Source organism: Primulina eburnea, chromosome 18 (genome assembly GCF_022965805.1).
Source record: "Primulina eburnea isolate SZY01 chromosome 18, ASM2296580v1, whole genome shotgun sequence".
NCBI lineage: Eukaryota > Viridiplantae > Streptophyta > Magnoliopsida > Lamiales > Gesneriaceae > Primulina > Primulina eburnea.
This window is the reverse complement of record NC_133118.1, coordinates 29748900-29760145: the sequence shown is the minus strand read 5'-3', so window position 1 is coordinate 29760145 and position 11246 is coordinate 29748900. Positions and strand designations below refer to the sequence as shown.

The 11246-nt window shown below is 35.3% G+C and overlaps 2 protein-coding genes across 5 annotated transcripts; both read left to right on the top strand.

Moving 5' to 3' along the window:
* LOC140820098 (nuclear ribonuclease Z) lies at positions 1-3658 on the top strand. 3 transcript variants are annotated; one of them, XM_073180416.1, is made up of 9 exons: positions 1-451; positions 1056-1218; positions 1302-1372; positions 1468-1563; positions 2119-2232; positions 2855-2923; positions 3026-3100; positions 3263-3374; positions 3509-3658. In XM_073180416.1, exons 1-8 carry the CDS (start codon positions 191-193, stop codon positions 3335-3337), a joined length of 924 nt encoding a protein of 307 aa, XP_073036517.1. In that variant the 5' UTR covers positions 1-190; the 3' UTR covers positions 3338-3374; positions 3509-3658. The 3 variants fall into 3 exon arrangements, with proteins under 3 accessions (XP_073036517.1, XP_073036518.1, XP_073036519.1); XM_073180417.1 differs by having other exon boundaries at positions 3263-3351; positions 3509-3640; XM_073180418.1 differs by lacking the exon at positions 3509-3658 and having other exon boundaries at positions 3263-3377.
* An 816-nt stretch (positions 3659-4474) lies between these two features.
* LOC140819461 (isochorismate synthase, chloroplastic-like) lies at positions 4475-10640 on the top strand. Of its 2 annotated transcripts, none has more exons than XM_073179565.1 (16): positions 4475-4625; positions 4723-4917; positions 5743-5990; positions 6579-6696; positions 6778-6894; positions 6980-7126; positions 7316-7390; positions 7484-7552; positions 8192-8310; positions 8421-8478; positions 8605-8715; positions 8849-8933; positions 9137-9234; positions 9441-9533; positions 9637-9710; positions 10463-10640. In XM_073179565.1, the coding sequence occupies exons 1-15, from the start codon at positions 4509-4511 to the stop codon at positions 9700-9702; spliced, it is 1716 nt and encodes a 571-aa protein (XP_073035666.1). In that variant the 5' UTR covers positions 4475-4508; the 3' UTR covers positions 9703-9710; positions 10463-10640. The 2 variants fall into 2 exon arrangements, with proteins under 2 accessions (XP_073035666.1, XP_073035665.1); XM_073179564.1 differs by lacking the exon at positions 10463-10640 and adding an exon at positions 9879-10114.
* Positions 10641-11246: the final 606 nt, after the last annotated feature.

Sequence of the window (11246 nt, the reverse complement as noted above, 5' to 3'; positions counted from 1 at the left end):
CCCGTGTGTAATACTCACCGGCCGCGAGATGTTTTCTGCAACGGTACTATAAATAAGTTCCCCAGAAATCTAGCAAATGGAAAAAGGTGCGGCCTTTTCAATTTCCATTTCCCAGAATCCAAATCCAAGAGAAATTCTAGGTCAAAAGGTTTGAGCAATTCTGGCCATCCATTCTGATTCACAGAAATTGATGGAGTCTGCTGAAAGAAATGCTTCGGAATCGGCAGATTTGCAGAAGCCCAGTGATGGAAAGCTGAAATTGAAGCGGAAGAAAAAGGAAGATGAAGAGTTGCTGATAGAGGGATACGCCATTGATGGATTATCAATTGCAGGGCACGAGACTTGCGTGATTTTCCCCAGTCTCAGCTTGGCGTTTGACATTGGCAAGTGCCCGCAGCGCGCCATTTCCCAGAAGTTCCTCTTCATCTCCCATGGGCACATGGATCACATAGTAATTTCTCTGTTCATTCCTCTTTTTCATAGTTTTTTTTCTTGTTTAATTTTTCTTATGCTATTGTCAATTCACTATAAATTTTTCCCAAGTTCCTTAGGTTCTGGGCATTAAGAATTTTAGCCAGTTTATGGGTTTTGGCTTTTGTATGATTGTGTCTTGAGGATCTTAGGGTGCAGTTGAGCTCTTGAAGTTGAATTAACTGGTTCAATAATATATTACTTGTTTGTGAGTTGAGATTATATAGCTATGGGTTGAAAGATTTTGAAATGAATTTGAAATTTGTACTGTAGTTTGTTAGATAGATAAAACGAAGTTATCAATTTTAAATCTTTTGGCTGCCCAAGCGATTCTATATTTCAAATTCTATAGTATGTTGTTTTGAGATTTGAATTTCGAGATTGTTTGCAAAATCCATCATTCCAGCGGCTCGTAAATCTTTTAAGTAATTCTCGTTTGTTAATGCGTATGGAATGTACTGTAGTTACTGTACTGTGTGTGGTCAAGGGATATATTATCACCCAATATTTAATTCAGCAGGATTCTATTTAGTTTATCATTTTTACGGAGGAGAGAGCTTATTGTTATTGTCACTTTGTTTTAGGGAGGACTGCCAATGTATGTTGCGACTCGTGGCTTATACCGAATGGCTCCCCCAACTATTTTTGTGCCAAAAGTTATTAAGGAGAATGTGGAAAAGATTTTTGAAGCTCACAGGGCTATGGACCAGTCTGAGCTTAATCATACTCTAATTGGTGTGGATGTGGGTAATGCGGCACTACTAATATGATGTTTTGTTCCTTTTTAACTTTCCCTATGCAGATACATTATTTTTAACTCTAATTTACAGGGGAAGAGTTTTATTTAAGACGAGACCTTAAAGTGAAAGCATTTAGGACTTATCACGTCATTCCAAGCCAGGTTTTCCTCAAGTCCCTCTGGCTGATTTGTAGTAGATACTCAAAATTGTTTAGAAATTCCAGGGTACTTATTGGATTGATTTTGGTCTTTGGCAGGGCTATATAGTTTATTCTGTGAGACAGAAACTTAAGTTGGAATTTGTTGGGCTTCCAGGAGAGGAGATAAAGAAACTGAAGCAATCAGGTGTGGAGGTTCGTCTTGATAATTGTGTGCGGTTTAAATTTATGATAAAAATACTCGTCACAGAGACCATAATCATTATACGAAAGCTTTTAGACTATAAGTTGTTCAGTTATTACTCACATGGTCTCATTTTCAAATTTTATGTTTGCTGGTTAGATTCTTTTTTTTGCGTCAAACCTTATTTTACCCTTTTTTTCCTGCAAAGTTCAAGCATGATGCATCAAGCTTAAGTTAAGAAGCTTTCTTTCTAATCAAATTCTTTTGTAAATGTTGAAATAATTTTCTCGAAGATCTGATTTTTTTCCTCTTGAGAAATTCAAACGATAATACTCTTTCTTTTAAATTACTCTCCACCACTCACGTTCAATGTGAACTATGTTGTGCTCGTTGCCTTTTTTAAATATAATTAAATCTGAAATGTTGTTTTGTATTCGAAAATCCAGTTTAAATTACTTCTGCAAAAATTTTAGTGCTTGCTTATGTTACCTGTTCTGAAAGTATGCATCCTTTTGATGAATTTTGAATTGATCTTGTTTGACTCCGTTAGCACTGTTTATTGGCAGATTACAGATACATATACATCACCCGAGATCGCATTCACTGGAGACACTATGTCAGACTTCATCATTGATCCTGACAATATTGATGTTTTGCGGGCAAAGATTCTTGTTGTGGAGGTACTAATTTTCAACTGCCCACAGATATCTGCGATTTGAATCATCCAAGTGTTATATTCTAAAAGTAGAATATAACTATACCGTCTTATCTCGTTTGGTTCGACGATTTTGTTGCTTCTGGAGTTTAAGGTTTCAGTCCAAAAGTGTTCAATACAGCTGCCAGAGATGTGAAGATGGCTGGACAATTAATTGCCTTCCGCATCGCATGCCCTTAGGTTTTTCAATACGGTTATGCTAATTAAATTGCTCACCCAAATATTGAGGAAGAACAAGATCAAGAAAAGTAAAAGAGACTAAAATCTTTGAATCTGTGCTATATTTATATAAATTTCGGATTAATTTTGTGCATTTTCCTTGAAACAATGTACAGTCATAAGTTATGAACGTCGAAAGGATGTGAGTTAGCTATTGACAGAAAACTTCTAAAAAGAAATTGTACCGGTAAAATATTCATTTGAAATTTCAGTGGAGAAAGTATAGGGTATTATTTCCCATAACTTAATGGAAGTGAGTCACCAAATCTACGGCTTTGTACTTTAACAATTCTTTTCAAGATTCCGTCGATTTAGCTGTAATAATGGATTTTAATTCATTTTTTTATGTCTCCGAAACTATCTTGTAGAGCACCTTTGTTGAGGATTCTACCACAGTGGAGGGTGCAAGAGAATATGGACACACTCATTTATCTGAGGTTAATCTTTTTCACTTCCTTTGTTTCATAGCCCAAGTTACTTTGATATTTCATCAAATGTCTGACTGGAATTCCGTTGCTCGTTTATTATTGCGCTACTAGATAATCAAGCACGCAGATCAATTCCAGAACAAAGCCATTCTCTTAATCCACTTTTCAGCTCGCTATCAATTGAACGTAAGTGTCTACAACAGTCATGAATTGCACTCTCTTGATGATTCTAGTAGCAATCGGCACAACCTGTGTACATATAAAGACTACATGTTCAAGTGCTGCTTAAAATCTGGGTCAATTACATTGTTGGTTTCGCATTGATTTCCAAAAAATATGGCTTCTCAGGTCATCGAAGAAGCTATCGCTTCATTGCCGCCCCCTTTGGCAGGACGAGTTTTCGCCTTAACAAAAGGTTTCTGAACTACAAGAAAAAGGTTCTCCAAAACTAGCATTTCTGGTATGATTATTCCTTAAAATATAGATATTATTTTCTTGTATTAGTCATCAGAAAATACAAGTTTTTGTCCACATATAAATCTTATTTCACTTATTCATGAATCCTTGTATTTTCTTCTTGCTTGTTTGCTTCAGTTGACAGAGTCGAGCTTTTGACCATGTTTTCATGCCCCAAGAAACCCTCGTATTGCATTATCTCATTTGTCACAACATGGTACATTGGTTATAAATATTACAGTTATGTGAACTTTTTTTAATTTTTTTATTATATGTATTTGTATAAATTTTACTATTTGAATTTTAAATGTATTATAATTTATTTTTATACAATTTTAAAAACTGACTTTTCTAACAACAACAAAAAACAAGTAGGCTTTATGTCAGACGAATGGACTCGCTCCATAATTAGAAGAAAAAAAATACTTTGGACATAACAAATCATATTTTTTTATGATTTCGTTCGGGTAAGAAATTTGACTCATAAAATTAATTCGTGAAACAGATTCATATAAATTTTCGTGTAAAAAAATTGTTTTGATAATAAAACGGTGTCGCTCTTGAGCTGAATATTTAATGTGGTTGATTAGAATTTTAGGCCATCTCCAACCCATAAATTTATTTCGGTGCAGTTTCTGCACTAAAATAGTGCAGTTTCTGCACCAAATATAACATTCATCTCCAACTCATTTACTTCACATCTTACATTAAAACGTATATTCCTAGAAATTCTTTTTGTTTACCTGTTTATTTATAAATTTAACAATATAATTATAATTAATGTTAATATTAGTATTAATTATTAAAATCAGGAAATCAGAAAAGAAAATTGTGGTTCTTAAACGATTGATAAGTAGATAACGACCGTACGAGATCTCGAATTCGAGACCCAAAGTTGTGATCCCCTCCCTAAAAGGTTTATATATTTTTTTTAAAATTCAATAAATAATTTTTCTAAGGTTCCAGTGCCAAATTAATCCAAAAAATTTTGTGCTAAAAGTCTAAAATAATTACAATTTTTTTTTAAAAAATTCAATAAATAATATTTAATTATCATTGCCGCGTGAGAGAAGCACAATGCCTATTAGTTATTATAAATAGGAAGGATGTGTATTTCAAGAAACACACTCAAATTCACATGGCTTCGAGTGCTTCCAACTCTTTCATCGCTCGTTACATGGATATCGAGCCCGCGAACCATTCATCGTCGTCTCCGACTACAGCCGCAAAACAAGCGATTCGATTCGCCAATCATGTACAAGCACGATGTTTTCTTGATCTTTTAGCTTGAGAATCATGATATATTTTATAATGTCACTATGTGTATATGTACATTTTTTGTTTTTTGGTAGAAATATCAAGAGTTTGGCTTATTGTCTATGAACGGGTGTGGGGGAGATCATCCTATAACTCCCATTGCTACTATCGAAACTCGAACATATCCGGAGGCCGTGACACCGGCGATGGCCACCCACTGCCTCAACTCCGCCATATTCGACCTGAAATCGAACCCTCCTCCCTTTGATTCCGGAATTATCCGCCTCCAGGTGTGTATTTGTCCACACTGAGAACAAATTCTTGAGGTTTTTTTTATGCGTAGTATCATATGCAGTTCATACGTAGGATATTCAAGAGTTGGGGTTGGATTCATTTTTGTGGGTTACATGCCACGTGGTTGGTTCAGATTGGATGATTCATAATCCAATCCTGTTCCTTATCCGACACCAACTGCCTATTCCAATGGATTCTAATCATCAAATCTATGATGCAGTTTCTGTTGTAGAAAATTGTTGATTAATGTGGTGAAATTTGAACTTTTGGATAATCGATCTGATGTTAGTTTTCACTAAAATACGAGAGACTCACATGTTATAATTATATTAAGATACAAAGATAATGACTTCAAATGTAACATAGATTAAGTCGGTTCGTCCTATCAGTGGACATGTTTGTTTCAAGTTTGTGATTGTTTTCATTGAAACCTTATTGTCTTGAACTTGGGATTGTTGTCAAATGATCAGATTTAGCATTAGACTCGGTGAGAAGATATTGTTGTTTTATGTAAATTTTATTTTTGATTAATTATTAAAATTCTATGTAATTTTAGAGGGAAATTTCTTGAACCAACTACATTAAGAAAATTATTTATTTTAAATTTTTTTATTTGAGAAAATATTTTATTTAAACCCATGTTATCTACTAGAAAAATAAAATTATAAATAAATAATATACAATTATATAATAATTCCAAGCTGGTTTGGGCTTATTGTCGAAATCGCCATACGATTCTCTGATCCACTGGGCCTCTATGCTCTTGGCCCATTATTTGCCTCTGGGCTGAGCTGTGCTTTACTGGCTGTGGCTGCGTAAAGGTGCCAATCCAGCAGCAAATTGGGGCGCTTGATTGGCTTCGATCCCAGACGCAAACCCTTCTTCCCCGCTGTTTTTTCTCCGGTCGTGATTCCAGCAGCGTCCCACAAATAGATCACCCGTCCAATGGAAATGGCCATGCTGAGCAAAATCATGAACAAAAGCTGATCAGTGTTGCTGGGTTGGGTTCTGCGGTGTTCTTCCACAATCTGGATCCATTCTCTTTGGATCATTGGCGTTCCATTAAAAGGTGAATGCCCATTTTAGTTTCTTCTTTTATGAGCAAAGTTGCATTGTGTTGGCGCATAAGCGGAGTTAGCCTGATACCTTCGAGGTTCATTTAGTTAATGAGGAAACAATTATACAAATTCTGAAGTAGCCATCATCGTCCATTATAAGTTTAGGGATATTCAAATATGTCTTGAGTTGGCCGCCGAATTGGATTTTAATGTATTCATGGTTACCAGTGAACTTATGAATTGAGTAATAGTAAGTTAGTAACGTTTTACCATGCTGGACAGTATATTTCTGACTCCAATTGGAAAAAGGGTCAAAAACAATCTTTATTAACAAAATTTACATCCATATAATATATAATAGCTAGCTACGTGGGAATCAATAAAAGGTACACTAATTCCCTTTTGAAACAGTGGCATAATGGACGAATCTGATGTTCAGCGGAGAAATTTTGAGAGCTTCAAGTAGTTGGAAAATTTAGTATTAGAATTAGCTTAATCGAACAGAAGTGACAAATTTGTAAAAGATTGAAAATCTACATAAATTATATTGTTTTATCTTCCAGCTCCCGAATTTTAATTGTGTTTATATTTCTCTGAAGGTTCTTATCCAAAAAATCTCCACTAATTCGTGCTTATGGTGCAATTCGATTTGACGCAAGATCTAATATATCCTATGAGTGGAAGGCTTTTGGTTCTTTTTATTTCATGGTCCCTCAGGTATATCAAGTTCTTTTCTTTATGGAAAATTACTTGTTTCAGTATATTGTCAATGAATGGAAAGTTTGTGCAAGAATGTAGGTTGAGTTTGATGAGTTTGAAGGAAATTCAATGATTGCGGCAACTATTGCATGGGACAATGACTTGTCAAGGACATGTAGAGAAGCGATTGTCGCACTTGAGGCAACCATGTGTCAGGTTCGACCTATTCTTCCTTCTTTTTATTTGATCTTGGTTATTGTTTCGTAGGTCCAAGGTATCATTTCTAATTATTCTTTTGCAGGTTTCCTCCACTGTCCAGAGATTAAATGGTGATACTCCTCTTACTGTTGTACTCCACCAGACTCATGTTCCTAACAAAACATATTGGGATTCAGCTGTTAAGCGAGCGTTGGACAAGATAAATGGGAAAAGTTCATCACTAGTTAAGGTTGTAGATTGTAATATTCATAAAGTTTTCGACAATAAAACTTTTGTGTAAATTATGTTTATGAGTTCTAAATTTCTTCCTGGAAGTTGTGACATTGGTTCTCTCTTCTACCATCATTTATTGACCTAACTTCGTTTTCTATACATGGTTCAGCATTGATTGGTTCACACATTCATCTTGAACATACAGGTTGTTCTTGCACGTAGCAGCAGAATACTGACTACATCAGAAATTGACCCCTTAATGTGGTTGACTTGCTTACAGGTGTTGTTTATGTGTCTGATGCAATTTATTGTAGTGTGGCCGGATAAAATACAGATAGAAGTAATGCTTAGTACGGATGCATAACGAGTGTAGGTTGAAGGAGATAATGCGTATCAGTTTTATCTGCAGCCTCCTGAGTCACCTGCTTTCATTGGAAACACTGTGAGTAATATTACACTCTTATTTCTTTAAAAAGTAAGGTCCCTTTTTCATTTTGATTTATCCATGCCCCTGTCGATCTCAACTATTAGTTGATATATGAGACATTGACTGATTTTAATGAGTTTTTAGCTTTACAATTGTACTGGATATGACTGCAAAATTGGATAACTGAATCATTTCAGGTAGTTCTTGGCTCAAAGATCAGTGGATTATAGTGAGATATTATCGTAATATTTTCATGGTTTAAATAACTTCTTGACAGATATTTAGTATAAAATATTTGTTCTTGTTTACTGTTTTTTTCATACACGTGGGAACAAATGGCAAGAACCAAGAAGATTAAAGCATGTTCCTATTTCTTTTACAGTACTAGAGAAAATGCTGATTTATGGCCTTGAAATGTTAATTTTCAGCTTTAATAATATAGGGAAAAGGTTTTTGAAATGTCTATCACCGGACTAGCAAGTTTCAATCCTGGTTGAATACCTAGCACTTAAGTAATTGTTGCAACATGTAGATGCTCAAAAAAGTTCCAGGATTTTCATTTACTTACTTCTTTGTGCACCACATGAAAAGAGTCGAATGAATTGTGAAGCCAGGCATTGGACTTCTTACATTACTTATGCACTTCTTGAATAGCCAGAGCAACTATTTTATCGACACCGGCTTAGCATTTGCAGTGAGGCTTTGGCTGCAACGCGAGCTAGAGGTAGATCAGAGTCCCTAGATTTACAAGCAGGACTTGATTTACTTTCCAGGTTTTTCTCATCTTAATCTCCACTGAACCAGGTGTAATCATGTAATTTTTTTGCTCTGATTGTCTAAAACTTTAGGTTAACCAAATCTCAATTTCTCTATTGGTATGTAGCCCGAAAGACCATCGTGAATTTGCAGTGGTGCGAGAGTGTATAAGAAGAAAACTAGAGGTAAGTGATGCATGTACCATTTGCGCATCTCCATAGTGTAACACTTCTGTGAGTTGATTTGCTCTTCCCTCTTGAATTCTTATTTTTATATTTAACATTGTTTTATTTCACAATCATGCATTCTAGACTGTATGTTCCAGCACCATAATAGAACCAAAAAAAGCTTTACGGAAGCTTCGACGAGTTCAGCATCTTTATGCTCGATTGACTGGCACACTACGGAAAGAAGATGATGAAGTATGAACTTTTAGTTCCACATTCTCACATCTCTAAATAATTCTAGGTGACAGATGACCGGCTGTTTCATATGTTTAGAAAATCTTTTCCTCTTCTTTGAGCAGGACTTGAGACTGCTATTTTTTGTTTTCAGTTTCAGATTTTGTCTTCTCTTCACCCAACGCCTGCTGTTTGTGGGCATCCTATGGAAGAGGCACGAGTTTTAATATCAGAAACTGGTACCTTTATAGCTATACCACTGATGCTTTTTGACTAGCTTTCGATATTCTCCTTTCTGATTCTTTCTCATTCCTCTTGTTTGCGTTTATCATGTTTTTGTGCTCAAGAATCTAAGATACAATAGTTTCCGATCAAAAACTAAAAAAGAATCTAAGATACAGACATTGGATATTAGAGGCATTAAGAATATTATGTCATGCAGAAATGTTTGATCGAGGGATGTACGCAGGCCCTGTTGGATGGTTTGGGGGTTCAGAGAGTGAGTTTGCTGTGGGTATAAGGTCTGCCTTAGTTGGCAAGGTGAGCATATCTGCCACTGTTCCATTGATTGCTGTATCCTTTATAAATTTTCAAATCCTCAACCATGATGCCATTTCTATAATCTAAAAAACCTTCCCTGAGATTATTCTTATTTCAGCGCAACAGGTCCACTAGCATCTTGTTATAGTTCACATATTCTTAGGTCCATTCATCGACTAAATCACAATATTAATTTATATCACAAGGGTGTTGGTGCATTACTGTATGCTGGAACTGGGATAGTAGATGGAAGCAATTCGACCCTGGAATGGCAGGAACTGGACCTGAAGACCTCACAGGTTTGTTTTGAGAAACTACACCATGATTTCCTAGTGATGTTTCTATAATCTTTTTACGAGTAAACTCATTCTGTAGTATTGAAAACTATTTAATTTTCTGTAGTTCACCAAATTGATGAATTTTGAGGCTCCTCTTATAGCAGCAATAAGGGAGAAAATAGAGCTGTAATGCAAACGGTTAGTAACTTCAAAGTACCTGTCTTCACCATATAGTTAGTGACATTGATCGTTATCTTAGTTTTCAATCTTTCATCAGCAGCTCAAGTGCTTCTGAACTTTCAAAAGTTAGTGATTACAATATTTGAGTCAAATGAACATATTTTTCCGATACTTTGTTGATTACAGATATCAGTCCTGGAGAGGATATCATTGTCTTGAAATGAAACTTCTTTAACCAGCAAGCAACACTTGCTCACGAAAATCGGCTCTGTTTTTCATTCTTTTTTACCTTTCGTGCATATTATTGTTTTTTGTTTGCTGCTGTTACTTGATGAGTAACGAGGCACGCATCCATGTATATAGAGAACAAGAACGATGGAAATGATATGTTATGATCAATACACCGTTTATTGATTCTTGTACAGTTTTACAATTATTGATTCTTGTACAGTTTTACAAGGTTGAGCTGTAACAGAGCCTATATGCAGCTTCCAATTTGGATGGTTAAAATTCTTTCCATACACCAAATTTGCTGTTTCATGGTTGAGTCCCATTCCATTTTAATAAACGGCCCTCGACCAAGTTAAATCCGGTACCCGAAACTTTGTTTCCAACTTAAATTCCAAGCACTCCAATCCAAGTATCCGGGAAGTATCTGCTAAATATTAGTAACATATAAGCATTTGACATGATATATCTTTGTGTTTGTAAGTATCCATACATCATTTCTCTGGTTCATTGTGGTACTTGGACGAGGTCATAAATCCCAGGTTCAAGACGCAACAATCGTAAATCACACGATTCTACCCACTGTCTGAAGAATGAATATCCTATCAAAATAAGCATCAGAACAAACATTTTTATATCTTTTACCCATCTTTTATCTAAGAAGGATCTGATTCCAAAAGAAGCCCACCAAAATTAATAAAAGGTGAAATGCCTCACAAGATCCATCTGTTCATCTTCTTGTTAGTGCTGTGCACTAAACTGGAAATAAAACCAAACATGCACAAATCGTAAGAATTGTGTGCTTCAAGCAAAAAAAACGAATCAAGGAATAGGAAAAACTCCTATGATATTAGTTCTACTCACAAACCATAATCCTAGCATCAACTAAAAACGATGCTATTAGGATTGCCAAGAAAAATAATAATCAATTCTAAAACGAAGGACGTCCTTCGTTTTATTACGCGCGGTTTGTTACCGAGTTTTCATCTTTCCCATGGTTCATCGATTTCAAAAAACTTATTTTTTAGCTCGAACTTGGTTTCACATTTGAGGTATTGACAATGGATGTTTGAAAGAATAAGAACCAAAATGGACAAAGTGGATGCTCTGTGCAACTTTTGACAAAAAGGGGCGTTGTGTTGGCCATGGTTGACGAGAGCCGAATCGAGTTCTTAAATTGTAAAGTGTATATATCACTATTTTACATAGGGATAGGATATATGCTCCAAGATCTAGGAAAATTAATTATTAATAATAACTCTAATTTAGTGTATTTTTAGTTACATGTGATACACTTTCAATGAAAATCTTGAGTTTTCGTTTATA

Coding starts and splice junctions, on each gene's coding strand:
- LOC140819461 (XM_073179565.1), top strand. CDS start 4,509: ATGGCTTCGAGTGCTTCCAACTCTTTCATCGCTCGTTACATGGATATC. Junction 5,991..6,578: donor CATTGGCGTTCCATTAAAAG/GTGAATGCCCAT, acceptor ATTTCTCTGAAG/GTTCTTATCCAAAAAATCTC. Junction 8,716..8,848: donor TACGGAAAGAAGATGATGAA/GTATGAACTTTT, acceptor TTTTGTTTTCAG/TTTCAGATTTTGTCTTCTCT.
- LOC140820098 (XM_073180416.1), top strand. CDS start 191: ATGGAGTCTGCTGAAAGAAATGCTTCGGAATCGGCAGATTTGCAGAAG. Junction 1,219..1,301: donor TCTAATTGGTGTGGATGTGG/GTAATGCGGCAC, acceptor TCTAATTTACAG/GGGAAGAGTTTTATTTAAGA. Junction 2,233..2,854: donor CAAAGATTCTTGTTGTGGAG/GTACTAATTTTC, acceptor ACTATCTTGTAG/AGCACCTTTGTTGAGGATTC.